At 39.5% G+C, this 23973-nt stretch overlaps 1 protein-coding gene across 7 annotated transcripts in view; it reads right to left on the minus strand.

The window, feature by feature from the left end:
- AGAP1 (ArfGAP with GTPase domain, ankyrin repeat and PH domain 1) overlaps nucleotides 1–23973 on the minus strand; it is a 346045-nt gene that overhangs the window by 142156 nt on the left and 179916 nt on the right. For 4 of the 7 annotated variants that reach the window (XM_063430015.1, XM_063430017.1, XM_063430018.1 and 1 more), the window contains exons 2-6: nucleotides 17007–17065; nucleotides 14582–14669; nucleotides 8108–8193; nucleotides 7491–7632; nucleotides 6368–6502 (exon numbers count right to left, since the gene is read on the minus strand). In XM_063430015.1, coding sequence (XP_063286085.1) covers nucleotides 6368–6502; nucleotides 7491–7632; nucleotides 8108–8193; nucleotides 14582–14669; nucleotides 17007–17065 — 510 coding nt within the window. Of the gene's footprint in view, nucleotides 1–6367; nucleotides 6503–7490; nucleotides 7633–8107; nucleotides 8194–12371; nucleotides 12384–14569; nucleotides 14670–17006; nucleotides 17066–23973 lie in introns of all 7 variants that reach the window. The other 3 variants (XM_063430016.1, XM_063430013.1, XM_063430014.1) reach the window with 2 other exon arrangements.

Here is a 23973-nt window from a genome sequence, read left to right on the forward strand (position 1 = left end):
GTGACCTATACGGTTTCACTACATACGGCCTGTAAGGATAGATCAAATGTTTAACTTACTTTATTGCACAGTCTGTTTAATTTAGAATGTTTGTATCTCTTGCTCTGTTAATAGATGGACTACAAAGCCTACTTTGTCTAATGTCAAATTAACTGAGCAGGATATACAAACTTCTAAAATAAGTTAACATCTGATTGAAAATGAAAAACTATTTCTTATACAGGATGTGCAAGTCACATGCAGTGGAGGTGTGGCTAGTGCTGCATAAACAGAAACAAAAATGATCTATCCACTAAATGGCATAAAACGGCGCATTGAGACTGCATGAGCATAATCTATCACCAAAAACTAAAAGTAATCAATTCTCCCAAAAATAATCAAAAGGATCAAATCTCATACTGCGTTATTATAAGGGACAAAGTTATGGCACGTACTGTTATGGACAGCAAGGGAAGAAGAGAAGGTTTTTGAAAGTATCCCATCCCTTTGCTTTACAAAGAGTTTCTTTAATGATCACCCATTCAGGACTAAAGGACCACTATAGTCACAAAGACCACTTCAGCTCAACGAAATGGTCTTGGTGCCAGGTCCCCCAGGTTTTAACCCTGCAGCTGTAAACATAACATTAATCCAGCCTTTAGTGGCGGTCTTCCTGAGAATCGCATTGAGCATGCATAACGTCCATAGGAAAGCATTGAGTAATGCTTTCCTATGGCGGTTTGAAAGCACGCGAGGCTCTGGCCGCGCATGCGCATTCGGCTCCACTCTGGAGCTGACGTCAGAGGGGGAGGAGAGGTCACCAGCGCTGAGGGAGCCCGACGCTGGATTAAGATATGTGGCTGAAAGGGTTTTAACCCTTTCAGCCCAGCGGGAGGGGGGCCCAAGGACCATATAGTGCCAGGAAAACAAGTTTATTTTCCTGGCACTCTAGTGGTCATTTAAAACTATTTATTTTAGCAATTCAGAGGGATTAAACATGAAAAAGTAGGTTTACTGTAGAAAAAGAAAAGATACATGTTTATTTATCTTTATAGTGTTTATTTACATTTCTGCACTAATGGTAGAATTAGAACGTAAGTGCAGTTACTTTTACAACCAGAAGAGGGAACTCTTGACTCACAGATATACTAAAATATACAAACTTAATCGTTAAAATAAACATACCAGCCATGCTCATATTTAGCAGAAAATGAACACAAATATTTGTATTCTATTATTTCTGTTACATACAGCATTTCTTTGTGGGACACTATAAATTGCATAACACTAGCTCCTGCATTTCCCATGCCTTCTATAGAAAGAAATCACGTTAAAAAATAAAAAAGTATAACATTTCAGAATTTCTTTCTTTTTGCTACAAAACCGCGGGCCCTCAGTTATCAGTAAGTGTCTGAGATTTGCCATCCATGCATTGTTTTCAATAAGGAGCTTTGCCTAATCTATAAATCTCTATTTAAAAAAAAAAAAAACAACTCTATAGCAGTTACTTATTAAAGAAATAAAAAAATAAAAAAAATAAAAAAACACAGGAAAAAAGTTATATGGCAATTTCATAGAAGCAGCATAACTGACTAGCTTATGAATGTATTGATGTTTTAGTAAGACGCCTAACATTTCTTTACCAGATTTGTATTGACGTTTCTACAGTATATGCACATCATACAGTATACAATCTTGCAAGGATCAAGGGAAGCAATCAGGGAATGCAAATATAGCAAGCTGCTGCTTCTGCTGCTATAATGGTTAGAAAGAAGGTAGAAGAAGCTATCTGCAGCATAACAAGGATCAGAAGTGATTATGGTGCTTGTGACAGAAAGGAATCAAAACCCTGCTTTTATTCATTCAAATTTACATTTCTTCCACTATTGTCCCTGGGTATTGCTGTAATTGGAGATTTTCCAATCTTATCTTCATAAATGCCTTAAAATAAATCCAGAATAATGGATATCTTTCTCTCACGGTGGTGTTGACCGTAAGTGAACTACTGGCTTTAATCTAAAAAATTATGGATAATGCACTACTTTTACAATGTAGATACAAATAACACAGGTGTTGTATCCCCAACACAAAGAAATGTTAATACGTAAGTGGGATACAGATAGCAATGGACACAGCATGACATGTTATCTGAAAGGGGCATTAGGCCTGCCTATATGGGAACATGATTAAAGCGAGTCAGACTGTATAAAGACAACCAACCATAACATTTTAACTCTGTAAATCCCTGCATTGGGTCGTACTGTGCCTATTCACACGGATATTGGATAAATATTCATGAACCTGTCCTGAGGTCACCTCAATCAAATGGGTGGAATAAATTAATGAGAATGATTCATGCAAGAAGGATTAGCCTTTGGGAAAGTGACAGGTGCATTTTTGGGGAGAGCTAGGAAAAGATTTTCTTATTCTGGCGTGCAATGTCAGTTTTGGTAACATTTTCCACTGTTTTATGACTTTCTGCACATTAGATTTTTTTTGTGTGGTATATAGTATGTAATTCATTCCACTTATTGTTGTGCATATTTTTACATCACAAAATATATGTCTGACACAAAAATTTCAAGTATTTTCTGTTGTTTTTGGTGTACAAAGCAAGGCAGAATATACCCACAGACATATCTAAATAGTATTCTCAGTTAGTGGGACATAATTGTAAAGGCACAAAAAATCTGTTGGAATATACAAAGAAGGGAGGTGACACTTTTCAGACTACATTTCAAACACTTTTATAAATTGGTATACATGATCAAGACACTGGAGCAGCATAATTAAAAAATGAAGAAGAAGAAGAAGAAGAAAAAGAAAACATTAATAAATAAATATATATATATATATATATATATATATATATATATATATATTTTTTTTTTTTTTTTTTTTTTAAGGGAAAAAACAAAGATGTATTAAAAGATTTATATAAAAAAATACAAATAAACACCACAACAGGCACCATAATACCTGCAATGATTTGCAGCCTTAACAACACATATAGCAAGGCTCAGAATTTACATTCTCCATTAGCCATTGACATGTGAAAACACAGCTCTGGCAAGTGAAAGCTAGCCCTGGTTGTGCACCATCATTGCTTGTTTTTCACTATTTACTGTAACTATTTTATTTTTTTATAGTCACTTTTTGTGCTAGGGATATTTTTGCTTTGGAATTCTTTAATAATTGTGGTGCTTGTTTGCGATATTACACTGAAACTTGTACATATAGAGGTCTTGATAGTAAGGTATGTCTTTTTGCTGATGACACTAAAATTTGCAACAGTGTTGATGTTCCAGTAGGGATAAGCATATGATTGGCAAATGATTTAGAAAAATGGTCAGCGTTGTGGCAACTGACATTTAATGTGGATAAGTGCAAGATAATGCATCTTGGACGTAAAAACTCAAGGGCAGAGTATAGGATATTTGATACCCTACTAACCTCAACGTCTGAGGAAAGGGACTTAGGAGAAATGATTTAAGATGACTTAAAGGTAGGCAAACAATGTAATAGAGCAGCAGGAAATGCTAGCAGAATGCTTGGTTGTATAGGGAGAGGTATTAGCAGTAGAAAGAGGGAAGTGCTCATGCCATTGTACAGAACACTGGTGAGACCTCACTTGGAGTATTGTACACAGTACTGGAGACCCTATCTCCAGAAGGATATTGATACCTTAGAGAGAGTTCAAAGAAGGGCTACTAAACTGGTTCATGGATTGCAGGATAAAACTTACCAGGAAAGGTTAAAGGATCTTAACATGTATAGCTTGGAGGAAAGACGAGACAGGGGGGATATGATAGAAACATTTAAATACATAAAGGGAATCAACACAGTGAAGGAGGAGACTAATTTAAGACTATGTCCTCTTGTTGTGGTAGTTTTTTCTTCTTTTAAATATAGAGGGGCAAAGGTCTAATAATAATATAAGGTAGTATTACTTTACTGAGAGGGTAGTGGATGCATGGAATAGCCTTCCATCTGAAGTGGTTAACACAGTGAGGGAGTTTAAGCATGCGTGGGATAGGTAAAAGGCTATCCTAGACTTAAGATAAGGCCAGGGACTGGGGTTGAACACTGGGGTTGAACACTATGGCATTTGTTTCAGGGTGCCAGATTGACCACACATTGGAACATATTTAGGAACCTCCAGGGATGTTGAATTTGTATCGCCTGACACCCGGGAAATGCAGTTTAATTGGGAGGTTAGACCTGTCAAGGGCAAGCGTCAGGGCTGTTATTGAGAGGACAATGTTTGGTGCAATGTGTGTGAGCCTCATTAGACGATCAGTCCGCGGTTCTAGCACTCTCTAGTGAATCAGAGCGCAGCCTCTGGGAGGAGTGGCCAGTGAAGTTATCACTAGGCTGTAATGTAAACACCGCATTTTTTCTGAAAAGACAGTGTTTACAGCAAAAGGCCTGAAGGGAGCTACTCACGTATCGGCTGGGTGTAATATATATGGTGTTTGCTGACTGTACTTAATGCGTGTGGTGTGTGCTGGCTGTATGTAATCTGTGCATCCTGCTGTATGGTGTGTGTTTGTGCCTGGTGTGTAGTGTGGTGTGCGCTGCATCTCTAACTCTCACCAAAATATTTCCTTTACTTTATTGGGCTCCAATACATGTCTCTCTAGCACTCTCTAGTGAGAGAGAGTGCAGCCTCCAGGACTCCCAGCATGCACTCTGATTCCGTGAGTGCCTAAACGGAGATGAACAATTGCAAATGTTGCGGTTTGAGGCATGTATTGGAGCCCAATAAAGTTAAGGAAATATTTTGGTGAGATGCAGCAAGAGATGCAGCGCACACCACACTACACACCAGGCACAAACACACAACATACAGCAGGATGCACAGATTACATACAGCCAGCACACACCACGCGCATTAAGTACAGTCAGCAAACACCATATATATTACACCCAGCCGAGTGAGTGAGTGAGTAGTGAGCTCCCTTCAGGCTTTTTGCTGTAAACACTGTCTTTTCAGAGAAAATGCTGTGTTTACATTACAGCCTAGTGATAACTTCACTGGCCACTCCGCAGATGGCTGTTAGAGATCCTTCCTGGGTCATGGCTGCCTAAAATGCATCCAAACATTCAGTATCTCCTCCCTCTGCATGCAGACACAACTTTTCTCATAGAGATTTACTGATTCAATTCATCTCTATGAGGAGATGCTGATTTGCCAGGGCTGTGTTTGAATCATGCTGGCTCTGCCCCTGATCTGCCTCCTTGTCAGTCTCAACCAATCCTATGGAGAAGCATTGTGATTGGATCAGGCTACCACTTCTGATGATGTCAGCAGACTGCTTGTTTTCTAAGGCAAACAGCATGCAACAGCTTCAGGCTTGAATACAGTAACATTTTGCATGAGGGGCCCAGGGGGGCTAGATGGTGGTTTTAACACTATAGGGTCAGGAATACATGTTTGTGATCCTTTCATTTTTATTGCCAGGTTGACTGTTTCTAGTTTAGACTATTCACATACTGTAACACTGGACGCCACCAATAAAAGGTTACTCTAAGTACCATAACCAATTCTGCTTTTAGAAGTGGTCATGGTGCAGGCAATGTGTATGTGCAGCGTTTCAGCTTGAATCGCTGCCTATGCAGAGAAATTAATTAATTTGTGTCAAAATGTAATCACACCTCCGACACGTGTCCTAGTCAGTCTAGAACTCTGTCCCAGACTGACTAATGCAAGTTCTGTGCATTAGAAACATCCATTAGCAAGCACTGAGCAATGGAGGTAATGAGATCTTCATTTGCAGGCAGTGCTTCTCCAATAAGAAACGACTGGGTGCGTGCAAGTCCAAACCACTTGATGCTAGTTACATTTTCCCCTCCCTCCATGCAGGCCACGAGTATGTATTTCTGCTCAGCCCTTCAAGCCTCCCTACCTTATATATCAAGGTCCTCCAACTTTTGATACTCTCCCCTTGTTTGGCAACATGAGCTGTGTTACTCAGCTCATCTCAACGCTTGTGAACATGCACACGCACAGGGTAATTCAGGTGAGATGCATTAGATTCAATGCTTCTTTATCAGAAGAAGCTGATATTTGCTAGTCCCGGCCAATTAGAAACATTTGATTGGACCTCGAACAGATGCTCGTTAAAAGCACCAACCATGGCTTATTTACCAAGCGTTTCTAGACGTTGTAAACAAGGAGACATGAGCTCCAGTGTAAATGAGTTATGTACCTGAACACTTTGGAGAAACATTTACTCACAAATTTTCACAAAAGATAGGTCTTCATCTCATACACACAGTTTTACCTGTGCATACTAATAAGATATGAGTAAACTTTATACGAGTTTATACTTTATATGAGTAAACTGAAATTTGTTCAGTAAACTCCAATTTGTTCTAGACTTACCATCCTGGAAGACACGTTCCACATTTAGGCCATAGGTGGCGCAGGTTTCATAGTAAGTGCATCTCTTGAGGTCATTTGAAAGTTTCCGTGCACGAGAATCATCAATAACTCGAGGGTTGCTGCAACTGATGGCATCTATTAGGGTAGAGAGTGAAGACACTACGTTGTTAGTTTTTAAAAGAAAGTATCCAAGGTAAAGTAGACTTGTAACATATTAGCAAACATATGTTATTACATTTATTATTAAATTGAGGAATAAGCTTGGAATGAACCGGTTTAATGAATAACAACTCCTATAGCAATGAATATGCCATTTATCACAGAGATAGATTTTATATTTGTAGACTGTATGTTCGTTTGAGCAGGGCCTTCTTCACTTCTCTCTGGTAATCTTTGGATCTCAATTTGTTGATTCATTTTCCCCATTCTAGATTTGTAAAGCACTACGGAATATGTTGGCACTATATAAATGCTAATAATAATTTGTTTAGGAGCTGTTGAGATAAAAAGAGATCATTTTCTCTACTTCTGGCAGCACCATGATAGAGGTTTGTGGTGGTAAAACTAATGTAACAACCACTATGCAGTCCATCATACTTCCTGCACACACTAATACTAACGGACATTTTGGGAATGTTTCCCTGTCCAAGGAAAATACCCCCTTCCTCCCCCCACCCCATGCTGCTGATATGCTGGCCATGCAGATTGTATGCTTAAAATGTTTCACAGGTGCAAGAGTGACATAGAGGGTTTATAGGTCTTAAAATCTGGCACTCAAAAGGTTAAGAGGCAGGAGAGAATCCTAAGTCAGACTGCATTTCCTAATGCTGCACTGGATATAAAGTTATACTTCTAGAGTGGCAAAAAGTACCCCTCCCCTGCCTTCTACATCTAAATTACTCTTTGCAGGTACAGTGAACAATTCTACTGACTCATTTAAGACATTATGTTTTGGATGGTGGATTTAACTTCATCATTAAATGCACAAACAGGTGATGTACTTAGATGAGCAGCCACAAGATGGTGCTATGCCTCCAGTAATGAAAGTCCTTAAGAATAACAGTAAGTACCAAAGATCCCTATTGCTTGGCATAAATTATTTGCAGAAGCCAGCTTCACTTACCCTGAGTGCCCACCAGCACCATAGGAATTTCATTGGTGTTGCGGTAGTTGGCAAGGCGGCTGTAGTAGTGGTAAACAGTCTGGAAGCTGATCTCATCCTCCAGGCTAAAGACAAAGATAACTGCATCCACCCACATGGCAAACTAAATAAGGAGAAGGATGAAAGTGAAGGAGTAAAGAAAACCTCAATTAAATAGGCCAAAACTGTAAAGGAGAAGCAGGAAATAGAGAAAGGGAGTGGACAGGGAAAGAGTGCAGTAAACCACTATATTATTAGATTAAACGGGTGAGGGAGGGGTGAGGGGAAAAAACAGATTGCGGAACAAAGCCTAAAATGATCTAGGAAATAGAGGAGGCAGGGGAGGAAACAAAAATTGAGCCCCAGCAAGAGCAGGGAGCTAAAAGATGATCCAAGGAACGGGAGATTATCTAAGCAGATCAATGAAGAAGTGACGGAGTGAAAGGAAAGGAAAAGAGACAAGAATATTGAATGAAGCCAAAAGAGGGCGTTAATTGGAAGAAATCATGAAATGTGAGCAAAATAAGACAGAAAAGAAACAATTAAGAGAACGATTGCCAGATGGTGAAAAGAAAACAGAGAAGTCACGGGCATCTCACTTGTGCTTCGGGAGGTCCACCCTCGTCTCGGATGAGGAGAAGGTAGCTTTGTCCATCAACCACAATTTCCTTCTTGAACCTACCACCTGTCACAGTAGTCCAAGAGTTAATCACAATTAAACAAGCAGGTGGAGGCAAGATGAGAGAGGTAGGACAAGAAAGGGGGTAGGGTGGGTAGAAAGGCTTTCCTTGTGGAAGAAATAATGCTATTATTTAAACAAATAAAGAGATTCACAGCCTTAAGATAGGAACTAATCTGGAGATTATCTACAGATGCCATGTTTCATGTAATAAGTAGACTTTTTGTTTTATTTACATATGGTGCTGAAAACATAATTCAAAAATATTTCTAAGGCAGCGAAAATGTTTCCAATGTTTTCAATCATTTGCAGCTATTACTGCAAAACATTTTAATCAAGTACGTGGGACATTTGCTAGAGTTTGCTAGAGTTTCACTACAAATGCCATGGCTTTGACCATTTTAGGAGTTGCCCAAATGCTGCACAGCCATTATTGTAAATATCTATTAATCTATATTAAAATGTTTGTTGTCCCCAATGGTGAAAGGATTTTAAGGCATTTTTGTGCATACTGGCCATTCTACAGCACAACTCAAAGTCCCCAAAACGAACTGGTTGACTGCAGAATAAATTACATAAAATTTGATTGTATTGGCAGAAGGTTGCAGAGACCTACTGTACACGGAGGTATGGTCTTAAGAATTGTATGTCTCTGATCAGGTGATCAAGAACAAGGACAAATATTCTTCCAAAAAGAATGCCACTTTGGGTGGTTAAATGGGGAGGAACCTTTATTAAGACGACCAGACAGGGCAGGGCTGCAGTTACAGACGGACACATCCAATTCAAAATATACATTATCCCTCCAGTACTGTCGTTTCACAAAATTAAAGGACCAAATGTAAAATATTCCCTTACATAGGAATTCCCAAGACTTTTCCACAGCAGCACTGCCCTGGAGGTGGTGCCAACTACAAATGATATACAAGATGGAAGATGTGGAACCAGCACAGGACAACAGAAAACATCATAAACAGGAAGGGGTATACAGCGATACCACAAAACCACCCAGTGACCCACAAACACCTCCCACTAGACACCATCCTGACACACACAGACCGTGTTCGTACTCATAATGTTGCTCTGTCCAAAACGTTTGCCTGTAAGAAGGAAGCTTGACACTACCCATTTTCTGATCTGTACGAAAAATAGATTCTCACCACCCCCTCCCTTTTTCTTTACGCACCACTCCAGAATCAGGGTAGTTTTCTTTCCATTGTTAAAGCCAGTTTTGTCCAGGTTGCGTTATACAGACAGGGGCTTTTAGAGAGGTTTATTCTTCCTCTTTATTGCAATCCTTTGCTTTTTTTTAAGTCGCTAATTTTCTCCTTGCTCAGCAATTTGTGCTTTATCCTTCTACATCTACATTTTCTTGACTTTAACCATTTTTGGCACTCATTCCTCCTCATTTATTTGTTTGCAATGAGTCCATATAGTTTTACTGATTTGGTAAACACATATACGGTTTGTCTATTTGCACTTTTTATGTTACTGTTTGAATACATCCTGCTCTTATTTATTTTGCAAATATATATAATGGTTATTGATCATATCATTCTGGATAGTTCGTTCTTGAGTACTTTTCTGCTTATTTATTCTCTATATTAAATTCTGGAAAAGTCTAAATGCAGACTGCCAAAAAAGAGTGGGTACGTCTCAAACATTCTCCACATACACAATCAATTTAATTTGAACTGGCAGAACTGTGTAGCTGATTTGCATGAAATGTCAGTTCTGTGCCTTATCAGAAAGAAGTGGTGATGTAAAATTAAAGCTGTATTAATCTAAATACAAAATAAGCTAAATTATTATATCTATAATAAATATCTACGCATCATGTTTTAATGATTGCCACTTTCGTAGATAGGTGTGAAACCGTCACGGTCACTTACAATTTTTCTCATTTAGGATAGTCCTAGAATGAAAAACTGTCTATGTTTTGAACTATTTCATCGACATTCTAAAGCATTAAAAAGATGTTGATAACGCTAAGGCAAATGCTGAGCTGTTCAAGAACTGTATAAAAGGAGGGTTCTCCATGTGCCTACAGTCCAGATCCTCCGTTGCAGCTTTAAAAATGGCCTAAACACAACCAAGGGGGAGGTTCCCATAGAGTCTTTAAACACCATAGTGCGATAGTTCACTGCAGTAGTTATGGGGTAGAGCAGGGCTGTCCAACCTGCGGCCCCCAGATGTTGATGAACTACAACTCCCATGATTCCCTGGCTCTCTGTTTCATTGAAAGACTCATGGGAGTTGTAGTTCAGCAACATCTGGGGGGCCGCAGGTTGGACAGGCCTGGGGTAGAGTGTTTCTTTAATGAGATTACACTTGCTGTATCTTGCAACTAGAACAGGAATCTTTAGGGAGGAAAAAAAAAAAACACAACAGAAAAAGAACCCAAAGACCCTGCCAGTGCCACATTAGGAGTTTATTTAACCCAGTCAATGCTGGGAGGCTCAAAGCATTGGTCCTTTTTTGTTGTTAATGACTTTGACCGAGCAGAATGGATTGATTATGTCTTGCGTGATTATCTCCCCATTCTGCCAATCAATGCCCTCAGCAGAAGTAAAGAATGTGTGAGAATTTTTAACGCAAGTCGTTTATTCCTCTCTACCGCTGGAGGCAGAAAAAGTGTGTCTATTGCGGTGAAGTGTTTTATAATTTAATACACTGTATAACCTGAGTGTCTTGAATGAGATCGAGAGTGAGAGGGAAGGTATTGGCAGGAGAGAGTTGTGGAGGACAGAAAGCAGGGGATGGAGGCGTGAACGAAGTTAAAAGCAACAGAGAATTGCAAATATAAAACTGCTGGATGTGATGGGAAGAGACTGATAGGGTGAAGAAGCAAAGAAATGGAAAGCGAGTAAAGGGAAGGGCAAAATATGTAGAAAATAAACTTAATGGAGAAACAAATTGGAGTGTTGGGAATGTTATAAAGTGTGTACGGCAGATGTATTAAAAGAGGAGAAAAGATGAATGCCACCAAGACCATCTTCACTCTATATAATGAGAAATGAAGAACAAGTGTAGCAGGAAAAGTAATCTCACAAGTGACATCACCAGGCACTAAGCAGACCGCAGTCCACATCCACCCTCTAGAGATACAAAAGTTCTGGATCACCTTGTCATCCCGAATCTTCCTGAACTAAATTCAACAGTATGCTGAGAAATGTGATTCCGAAAAATGTAGCGTGCCAACCTGAGTGATCACTAATTTGCACTACCTGAACATCAAAGTGAATTCAAAGACAACAATAACTTTTAGGGAAAAACAGACGAACTGAAAACACAGCTTTCTTTTTTCTTCAATTCAGCTATTTCAGCCTAAAATGTGAAGTTCACTTTGAATCCCCGGCAATTCACTTTAGTGAATAAGTCCGGTGTGTCTTCACTATAGAGACAGATGTGTGATAGCAGTTGCACTGCTTCCAGCAAAGCTGTGCTTGATGCTCACATACTAAAAATAAAGGGTGTAATGTTCAAAGACATCCGAGATACATAGTGCACTGTTAGACCACTGAGGATCCGTGATCCGCTGAGATAGAAATCAAACTTAAACTGGCTTTTCTGTGTGCATATAATACGTTGTTACCATAAGTTATTGCATACGGTGATAACTCCACCCCAGTCACAACTACATTAGCCTGTGACACACAGGTGTTTGTTTATTCATTAATAACTGAATTGCAGTGAACTGAAGAGCCAAGCGGTCACAATGGCTGAGAATTTTTCCAAATAAATAAAATGTTCCTGACTTTACAAACTGGTTTTCAATTCATTACAATTCAATGCTTAGTTAATAAACAAAGATTATATAGCCTGAGTGCTAGATACCCCATTACCTAGAATAAAAAGGCTTCTCAATGATAATTAGTGGACTACAACTCTCAACATGCTGAGTATTGAAGTGCCACTGGCTGACCAACCCTGGATCATAGCAAGCGAGTCTGACAACTTTCAGGATCATTTTGGAACATTAGACAGATGATGTATCTACGTGACACAAAGTCTAGCGGGCAACACTGGGGAGACAGAGGGAGTGGGATGAGAGTAACCCAAACTAGGTGATGTGAAGGAAAACGGAGAGAGAAAAGATGGAGGTACACAGAAGAAGGAGCAAACTCTACGTCAGATATCTCAGCCGCCTCTGTCTCCTCAGCCCGCAGAGAATGTATATTTACCTGCATCCATATCTGCAAAGAACCAACGGGACAGGCAGTAAGGAAGAGAAGGAGCTCAGACAGTCACAGACCAGCTGAGGACGCACACAGCAGACACAACACAGAGGCAGAACCCCCAATTGCATGTTACACAGCACAAAGTAAGAACATCAGCAAAGTAATACAGCAATACAGAAACATAGTCTGATCTCTTTGCATTGGGCATTAAAATGAAGCTGGCGTAACTGGGTATGTTATCAGTGAAAATATAGAACATGTGCAAAGCCAAAATGTAAGGATATCAGAGTGGGGAGCGTGAGAACTATATCTGCCATTAATAGGCATCACCCAGCGTAATGTATGAACAAAAAAATAGCATATATCAGTGCTTTTAAAAGGAATTTATCATGAAATGTGTGTTGTAAGCATTTATATGTTACAGTGTCATTTAAACAGTATTTATAGTGTGACTGCAGAGCATATAGAATTATATTTACATAACGCTTATTTATGGTTTACACTGCCCTTAGGTACACCTCCAAGTGGCCACTCCTTAGATGGCCACTGGAGTGGCTTCCTGGCTCAGGACTGCACAGTAAGCAGCCCTGCCGTTCAGCGTCCCCACGCTCAGCATGGAGGCGCTGAATTTTCCTCATAGAGATGCATTGATTCAATGCATCTCGATGAGGAGGTCCTGATTGACCAAAACAGCATTTGGCCCCACCCACGTGCTGATTTTAGCCAAATCAATGCTTTCCCTCTGGGAAAGCATTGGATTGGCTAAAAAAAAAACGGCCATTTCGATGATGTCACAAAGGAGAGTTTTTTACTTTTATAGGGGGGTTTAGCACTATAGGGTCAGGAATACATGTTTGTGTTCCTGACCCTATAGTGATCCTTTAACCCCTTAAGGACACATGACATGTGTGACATGTCATGATTCCCTTTTATTCCAGAGGTTTGGTCCTTAAGGGGTTAAAGGGACACTATAGTCACCTGAACAACTTTAGCTTAATGAAGCAGTTTTGATGTATAGAACAAGCCCCTGCCGCCTCACTGCTCAATCCTCTGCCATTTAGGAGTTAAATCCCTTTGTTTATGAACCCTAGTCACACCTCCCTGCATGTGACTTGCACAGCCTTCCATAAACACTTCCTGTAAAGAGAGCCCTATTTAGGCTTTCTTTATTGCAAGTTCTGTTTAATTAAGATGTTCTTATCCCCTGCTATGTTAATAACTTGCGGTGAAATTAAGGTAAATTACATCTGTTTGAAAGTGAAACCAGTTTTTTTTTCATGCAGGCTCTGTCAATCATAGCCAGGGGAGGTGTGGCTAGGGCTGCATAAACAGAAACAAAGTGATTTAACTCCTAAATGACAGTGAATTGAGCAGTGAAATTGCAGGGGAATGATCTATACACTAAAACTGCTTTATTTAGCTTAAGTAATTTAGGTGACTATAGTGTTCCTTTAAGTGGACTGGAAAAATACTTCTAAGCAGAAGAAAATAAACTGTGATTTTTTTTATTTTTTGTGTTACATAAATAATATAGAATATGGAGTTTTAATATATCCTGTGCTGCGTGAGTTGTACACCTTTATATTATTTTTCTATTGTCATGTTATTCAATAATCCAATAAAAACAGATTTACTGTATAAGAGTTTTGTTTCTTTAAAAGCCATTACTCCATGTTATTCCGTGACTATAACACACTGGATAATTTCCACGACTCCATGAGCTGCACCCTCATTGACATCACTGGAAAAATATCAAATGTGGCCCTGAAGCAGTAGTTCATTTACAACATTGCAGGACTGAAAACAAATTTAAAAACTCAGTCGAGGAGCTATTTTAATGTTTACTTAAGCTACAAACATAATTTTAATGAGACTAGGAGCTACATAAACACATCATCACACTATACCATGTAAATCTGTTTAAATTAAAATTTGCTCTTACACAAAATTAGATGATGGATTCCCTTTAATATGCATTTGAAAGAAAAATAAATTATACATTGACTTCCTATTGGATTATATCTGTGCCCCGTATCTACCTGTAAAGGGTTCATTGACTAATTGGAAGCAATAGACAAGTTGTTAACTTTTCCAAGCCTTCAGGCTGCCCACGTGCTTACGGAGTTAATTGCGTATTTACTGTACAGTCCCACATTGTTACAGAGCAAGCTATTAAAAGTGAGAGATGGTCTAGGTAGGACATGTGCACTTACCTTCTGGGGATTCTTCCTGCACATAGGTGCCAGTGAGGTACCGGTGTACCAGTGCCGACTTCCCACTGGCCAGATTACCCACAATGCCCTTAGACAAAGCAAAGGTACACACAGATTATGAATCATTCTTACATTATTTAAGAGTTATCATTTTCGGTAACAAAGTACAAAGCAGGCAGTTACTAGAAAGACAAACACAAAATCACATTGCTGTTAACTGCATAAAATCTAACGAAAGGAAAAAAAATAATTGCCCGATAATGATCTGATTTAGGAAAACTTATGATAAATTCATACTGCAGGCTTGTATCATATCAAGTGCAGATTGGAGTTTTTTTGTTTTTTTACATAGGCAGCCTCCGTTTAATGGAAAAACAACTCTGTGTGCTAACCAATGCTCAAACTATTGAAAATATAATTATGTGCATTATTTTGCAACACAGGACCCTCCTTGTCAGAGGTTACCTGTTCATTTTAATATACCAACAGAAGCAGCCTGAGAGTATGCAAACACTCCTTCAAAGATGGACAGTAAAAAGTGTGTGTTGGAGGGGTAGGGGGGTTAAGAGCTATGTTTTAACTACCCGTGTGTGCTTGTGCAAAATGCATTTTTTATGATTCGTGCCTGGCCAGTAAATCAGCTGAATCTGAACAATAAATCTAGAATTATCATTATTATTTATTTAGGGCCACTAAATTCTGTAGCGCTGTATAAAGGGGATCAGATAAAAGTTTAGCTTCTACCAGATCAAGCTGATTCTTAAATACTCTGTTCAAGTCCTCCCAAAAGAGGTACATTGGGGAGTGTGGGCTACAGTAAAACACACCCTTAGAACCTCATTAAGATGAACAATGAAACATTATCTATGAGAAATCATCATCATCTGCATTCAACCCTTTCACTTGTGTTAGGCAAAAAACTTAATTAAACTGCTAAATGTCACTTTTAACCACAACTGGATGGATTCTTACCCATCTCAACCAGTGTTAATTTTGTCGACTAACAATTTTAGTTGAATAAAACTAAAACAATTCAGATTACTAAAATGGCTTTAGTCAAAAGACTATGACTAAAACTGAATTGACATTTGCTGCCAAAATTAACACTGGTCTCAACTGTTCAAACAATTACAATTATTTCTACAGTGCCAACATATTCTGCAGCGCTGAACAATAAATAAAACATGATAAACAGTTACAGATGTCTTTTGAATGAACCCTAAAACGGTAGCGTATATCTCTAGGAGCAGAATCCTTTAATACTAGGGTGCACAGACACTGCTCTGAGGGAGATTGCAGCGTCTCCTAGCTAAGCAGATATGGGAGCGTGCCCTGCATGATCAAATATCACAGGCTCACACAAACCACACAAAAGCCTTTGTGACAGCCCCACTGGGCACCGAAGGGCTTAAAGCTAGACTGAGAACACATGTAACAGGGGCAACTAAAGGTTTAAAAAAAAATAAAATACAACATATAGTCTGAACATATACCATTCGAAAACAGCAATACAGTAATACACACAAACATACTGCAAAACTATTTATACAATACATTTTAGAACAAAACTTCAAAACTTTCATTCAAAAAAAAAATATATATATTATATATATATATATATAAAAATATATATATAGTTATTTTTGTTTATACTGTGTAGCGCAAGTCGGTTGTAGTGTGCGTGTGTGTGTATATATATATATTCACATATACACACACATTCCAATATATCAAATACATGTGGGCACTCACTGGTCTTTGCTTGGTCCTTTCTTTGTCTATATGTACACACACACAAAAATATTTAGGTCTACTCTTTTGATTTATGTGTGCAAAGGATGTATGATGTGTGTATATATCTGTATGCCCACAGACTTTATTGTAGAAAGTGTTTACTTTCAAATATTAAGACAGGGAAGATGCAAGCAGGTTTATTTACCAAACAGTGAATTCTAGGGGACTGTAAACAGATTTGTGAAATCTACATCAGAAGTCTTGGGAATACATCTCCACATGTACCTGATACACAAGTAGATTTCATGAAGCTAATTTTACTCCGTTATTGTTGTATTCCTGTTAATATTATGATAATGCTGATCATCATGGTGAAGATTTATTATAGGGTGTGAAACCATGAAGATTGTCATGTGTTCTTGCAATAAACTGGCTATTATGGGGAACTGAGAAAGAAAGTTAACATATTAGGCCAATAGCCAGCTAATAGCCACTGGGACACGTTTTTCTCTGATCAACTCTCCAAATGTCTGGTGTAGTCCAGGTAATTCATTATGTGCGCTATTCAGTACTATTCAATTCATCCTCCTTTTCAGGCTTAATTTGATCAAATAAAGTGGGAGCTCCAACTTTATGGAAAATTGGCCCTGATGGCGTGGTTATGCTTTGCTGCAGAGATATCCATACGTACCACTTTGAGTTCCGGCACGGCTCGACTTAGTGTCCATTCTTGACTATTTACAAAGGCATCTGAAAGACAGAAGCAATAATGCCCTGTTAGGAAAACAACTTTTACAGGCAGCTATAATTATTATTATTATTAGCAGTGCCAACATATTCCACAGCGCTGGTAGCTGATACAGGATCAGCTTCAATGCAACATTACAAAATGGTCAGCTGCAATCATGGGAGCACAGTAAAGACACATTTATTGGATAGAGCCCTGAAATGAATCCGAGGAGTGGCCTGAGGAACCCAAAGTGGGGCAATCACCATGGAAACCAGCAGGCTATTTCTATTAGTTTACATTGTGCACCACTTTTTAGAACAGAACACAGTGCTAAATCTCCCCCACATATTTGATTTTCTTGATTAAAAGAGGCAAGACACTCTTTAAGATTGGCTGGGCACTATTGAAAATGCAGTTCATAAACATGGGGGGCTCGAAATGTAGCCACAGCACAATGCTACACATTGTTTTCCCATTGTTGCTTTAAACTTTTGGTTCTTCAATGGTTAACCATGATAAACAGGCTTAAGATAAAAATTGACACAGTCTATTAATCCTTAGGGTACAGCAGCCTAAGAGGTAAGAAAGACTACACTGTGAATCTCCGCCGAAGTTCTTTTTTGTAAATTCCATGTGAGGCTTTAAAAAGGCAATAAATAAACTCATATGGAGTGATTTACATGATTTTTCTGTGAAAAAAAAAAAAATTACAGGAGGCTCTTGCGGGCTACGAGTATGGCAGTCAAGGATTTAGATTCAGAATATTCCCTTTTACTTCTCAGCCATTCCACTCCCACCCACTCGGGAGAGATGAGGAAAGAATCCACAGCTGGAAGACACATAGCCTTGGTTTTTAACACTTCCAGCCTGTCCAAGATTCAGAGCATCCATCTCACTGGCTGCAAGGATTTCCTTACATTAGCCAACAATGAGAGCATCGTACCAACCCCTGTAACTAGTCGTAATGCATTCTCAGCTAAACTCACTCTCATGCTTACTTTGTTTATCACTTGGTCTAAAAACTAGAAGACAGTTCTCCTAATGTCTACTTATGAGCATTAAAAACCTCAAAAATAAATCAACATCTCCCAATTTCTAAATGTAAAAGAGACATCAAGTGCTCATTAAAACACAACCGGAATAGATATATTTCTATTGGAAAAGCTCAAAATGTGAATAGAAGGTCCAATGGTAATAACATAAGAATCATTTGAATTAGTTTACTTTTATTTAATTCGAACTTGAGACCAGCATGGACAAAATGAGCCCTAGCTTATGTTGAACAACCATACCAATGAGGCGTTGAAACCACGAGAGTCATTTCCATTACACGACTTATAACCCAGAGGGGCTCTACTTTTTCACAACTCTAGATTTCTAATTAACATGTACAGTAGCAATTATGTTAACAATAAAACATTTTTCCCATGTCAGACTACAAGGAATAGTCTCACCCAGCAAGTATTGTAGTCTGCCCAGAAAGCAATATTACAAATTTCATCTGTATAAATCAAATTAAGATCAGATTAAAACGGGATGTTATGTATCACAAAATACCCCCTAAACCACATCAAAAAACAGCCTCCCCTCCCCGACTGGCTCACTTTACTCCTTCAGGTCAAGCAACAGCAGGATCTTGTTCTGCTAAGACTGGCCCAGACATCTGAGATATTATCTTTCTGGAACTAAGACAAAAGACTGGTCCTGGATAGTTACTATAATCAGTTCAGCTAACTGATAATTGCACAGGGAACCAGGTTTCTCATACACAGAATTAGAACATGACGCAGGGAAAGGTAATGGAAGTAAAGCGATTTAACCCCTTATAGATTGATGGCACTGCTCACTGGCATTCTATGTGAAGAACATATCACAGCACGGGACAGTTTACATATATAGCATAGTTAATGAAATGTCTAGAGAAACAGATTGTTAGGCTGTGATTGGATTGTAGCCGCTTATGAAATATTTCAATTAAAAATGAATATATGAAACAAATCAACAGGGTTTGTTTGTTTTTTACAAATGTGCAGTGACTATCAGGCTTATTCAATAAAATGAGAATTGCTGGAAACTCTAAGGGAATTTCACATTTAAGCCAAACTGAATTGACTTGAAGATTTGTTTTCTAAATCCGCTACCTTGTGGAAACCCACCTTGAATGGACACTGATTTTCCCAGCAATCCTCACTTAATGAATAATCCTGTATAATGGCCTTCAGCAAACTACCAGGAAAAACTTTGATTAGAAGAAAAAATATATATATTTTAAAATCGGTTGTGTCTGTGCTCTTTTATCGCCAAAAATGCACCCAATAATGCAAACCACTTAATCAGTAAATAGTGAGTTAACAACCACTTTTAGTTATAATAAATAAATAAAATGTGTCGGGGTGGGCGGCTCGATAATGACAACACATGACACAGTAGCCATATTGGCTCCTAATTTACCTCACTGTATAATGAATAAACCCTCAAAAGAGCACTGTAGCTCATTTCCATATGAGGCCACATGGAGGGGTTGTATGCAGTCACCATAAGTAAATAACCCCTGCATAACAAAGCTACCAGGAGTTTTGTTATTTAATGTTGCCAGCAGGCCTTATAGAACACCCACCAACTTCTTCTAGTTTTGTTGCCAAAGAAACCCACTGTACACTAAATTCTAACAGCCATTCCAAAGGCCAACAGAACAAAGCACACACGGACCGACACCCTTGTCAGATTACTACCTGACCTCATGTCTATCCTAACCTAAACATGCACTACCTGCCTCGCTATCACTACATTAACACTTTCAGCACAGCAGGACCAAAACAAAAACACACACATTAGTTGTTTGTTCGTTTAGGTAATATGGGGTTCCAGATTATTAATTGTGGGTGATTCTCTCAAAGACAAAACTAGGGCCATTTTGTACATAAATAAGGCAGCATGGAGCAGGCTTCTTACCAACAATTCAACAACTGTGAATGGAGACTATGTACTGGCCTGATGGGTGGAATATATGGTTTCATTTAAAAAAGAAAAATATAGCCTGCTCTTCGGTGTTTTAAATGCCCGTTAAATAAAATATGGGTTATATGTTTCCTAACATTGTAACAGTCATTGAGCATGTGAGGTTTGTTCACTAAAGGCGAAATAGTGGAAAATTTAGAAAATGTTTGCATATTTAGGTCCAGAATGGCAAAGTCTGAAACATAGCTTGGGTTTAGAACGTATCTAGCTCCAACGTGTATGACCAAAATTGCTAATCCATTATGGCTTCTCTACATTTTCCACTTTAGTAAATAGGCCTGTTTGTGTTGTGTGCAGACTCATGGAGATGAGCCCCAGGACAGACTTATGTGAACAAGGCACATTTTTATAGCCCATTCTAATATCAAGATACAGCCTCAGGCCCCTCACAGCAAAGTTTCATCATGGAGTAACAGGGGCAGTCCTCTCCTGAATACAAAGAAACAAGCGACAGATCAGAGAAACCTGGCCCCTGAAAGAAAGCTTAGATTCCTTTATCCGTGTGCCAGACATGGGAACTGCAAACTAAAAAACTGTTCACTATCACCGATTCATAAAACCACACGCAAAAAAAAAAAAAAAAAAAAAAGAAAAGAAAAATTTACAGAGAAAAGACTATTAGACTGCCCAGCCAGCAATGTATTCTCCTCATTACGTGGAATAAAACGTATTATTACTAGTATTTATATAGCGCCAACTAATTCCACAGCTGAACAATTGACAAATTTTCGGCCAAAACCACTAAACTGGGAGACGACGGGTTGGAGGGTTTTTAGTTTTTATTTTTGGAGGGAAAACATGTGCTTCCACCAGCAATTTCTCGCAGGTTTCAATGAATTTTGAGCAGAGCATAGCTTTTAATCTACACATAATGCACGATGCATTTAAACTGCATACCAGTTTAAACGAATACCTCCCAACTCTGGCGTCATGGGAATCATGAAGGGGGTGGGACAGTGACGTGGAAGATACAGTTGCAAGAAAAAGTATGTGAAGCCTTTGGAATGATATGGATTTCTTCACAAATTGGTCATAAAATGTGATCTGATCATCATCTAAGTCACAAAAATAGACAATCACAGTCTGCTTAAACTAATAACACACAAAGAATGAAATGTTGCCATGTTTTTATTGAACACACCATGTAAACATTCACAGTGCAGGTGGAAAAAGTATGTGAACCCTTGGATTTAATAACCGGTTGAACCTCCTTTGGCAGCAATAACTTCAACCAAACGTTTCCTGTAGTTGCAGATCAGACGTGCACAACGGTCAGGAGTAATTCTTAACCATTCCTCTTTACAGAACTGTTTCAGTTCAGCAATATTCTTGGGATGTCTGGGTTGAATCGCTTTCTTGAGGTCATGCCACAGCATCTCAATCGGGTTGCGGTCAGAACCAGGTAAACCAGAAAGCAAACACTTTTGAACACGGAACCCACCCAGAAAGGGAACGGCTCCATCTGAAGTCAGCCCAGCGTGAATGCACGAAAGGCATGCCCACTAAATGCAGTTTCTGTGCTCTCTGCAGGGTCTGAGTCCCCTGAACATAGCGTGAGCGTGGAGGACAGTTCACTGGTATCCAGTGAACCATAACCACTACAGCGGCCCAGGGGCAAACTGACGATAGTGCAGTCCCCACGCCACATTCACTTTATACTTCAATAAATATGCATTAGCTACTCACTTAACAGTAAAATGTACAGAAATGAAAGATGCACTGCAAAACATAGGCCAAAACTACAGATTTGGAAATATTCTCTAACTAAGCTATAGCCACAGCTTGGCAATTTTAAAGGCCCCTTTTGCCACCCCACCCCAAAACAACAAACTGTTTACAATATATACCACATGCATTTAATAATGCATTTCTTCATTGGAGTTATATCTAAAAACAGGTGCAGTTCTCTTGTCTACTCACTTTACAAGTCCTCCCCTTCTAACCCCGCCCAGACTTTCCCCAATCACAGACTTCCCAATGCAGCTCGATGAGAAATCTTTGCAAGACAGGTACTCTGTGCAATTTTTGCCCCTTGAGTTTAGCTCCACTGAACTAAACATCCACAGGAAGTAACATGATCTGTTTGCTTGAAAACCAGGGGGTTGTTACCAGGTTAGTTTATAAAAGAGTAATTTTCTAATGAAATCTACACTTTTTGCAAAAATTTAAATGGGACGCACTTCACACATAACGAAACAAAGTGCTTTAGTGGTCTGGAGTGTCCCTCTAAAGAAGCGATACATACTAATCTATCTCACATGACAATGTGCATTTGTCTGCAATGTTTTGTAAAGTTTGTGCGTGATAGGATTTCCAATATCCATTAGCCCTGCTAATGGAAAGAGAAATGGGGTAATTTTTTAGAAGTGTTGAAGAGGAAAATACTGTTAAAGAGAGACTAGAGCTGTACAATCACCTGGAATCAAGCACAGGCTGTCCTGCTGTATTTAGGCAAATAACAGATAAGAACTGTGTACAAGGACACAGTGAAAGTCTGCCGAACTGACACAGGGGGAAATACAATTGGCAGGGAAATTAGCAGGTTAGTAGCAGCCTTTGCAATGCTCTCTCAACACATGGTGCCTTATTGCTTATAAACAGAATGTGCTATTAGATGCTCTGTCTGTTAATTTTATCGGAGAGGACGTGGTAGGGAAACATCTGGTGCCCCCATGTCACAGGTGGCCATATATAGATAGATAGAATTTGGGCAGTTAGGGTCTCACTATAGAGTTCTGAGGAAAAAGAGGTGGAAAACAGACAAACGCAAATCCTTTTAACTCTTTACACAGCAATGGAATCACAACCTCAGTGCCCCAAGTTAAAAAAAAAAAAAAGTATATATAGATTAGAGAGAGGAAGGCGGAGCCTGAAGTTGGAGGAGGGGTTACCCAGTCTATAAATACACAGGCCGCCCCTTCTTCTAGGCCAATACAATCTGGTTTAGCCCACCCACCAATCCCCTTTTCAAGCCAATCATTTTTGGTGAATCCTCTTTTTACAGGCCTACCCAAACGTTGGTTTCGGCACAACCGACTTACTCCACCCCAACTATAACTCGGCTTATCGTCCGTGACCACAAAAATTATATATATTTTATTTTTTCTATAATTACATGCATCTACAACTCAAACCAACGATGATAAATAAAGTCATGTTAAAATCATTACTAAGTACCATTATTTTAGATGGAAATAGAGAGTTTGGGTGCTAGCTACGTGTGTAAGCGCTGTAGGCTACATTAAAAATAGAACTTCAGTCTCTTGATACAATTGCTCTATAGCGTGGATCTGTCGTGGATGGGAAAGCATTGGATTGGCTCAGATGGTCAATTCTGATGATCTTAATTGATGATCTTAACCCTGGCCAATCAGCATCTACTCAGAGATGCATCTCTCTTGGGAAAGTTCAGCATCGAGACGCTGAACGTCAGTAAGCACCTCTAGTGGCCATCTGAGTGACTGCCACTAGAGGTGTCCCAAGGGCACAATGTAAACCATGGTTCGTCAACTTGGTCCCTACCGCCCACTAGTGGGCGTTTCAGGATTCCAGGTGGGCGGTAGGGATTTCCAGGTTGTTAGTGCGGGCGGGCGGGTGCGAGCCGGCGGTACCCGTGCGACTGGGTACCGCTGTGACCATTTGCAGCTCCGGCCGCCTTCCAAAGTGTCCATCGGGTGGCCCATGCTGTCAGGGCCACCCGATGGATGCGGATTGTAAGGGGGCCCAGTCAGCGCTGGGCGCTTTAACAGCGTGATCGGGCCCCCTGTGATGACATCACAGAGCTGGGAGGAAGCGATTCCCCGGTCACTCCTCCCAGCTAAAACTGAGAGCCGCGCGGGAGGAAGCAGAGGGAGTCAGAGTGGGAACTCTGACTCCCATCCACCTGAGCCACCACTGGACCCCAGGAAAA

Source organism: Pelobates fuscus, chromosome 8, assembly GCF_036172605.1.
Source record: "Pelobates fuscus isolate aPelFus1 chromosome 8, aPelFus1.pri, whole genome shotgun sequence".
Taxonomy (NCBI): domain Eukaryota; kingdom Metazoa; phylum Chordata; class Amphibia; order Anura; family Pelobatidae; genus Pelobates; species Pelobates fuscus.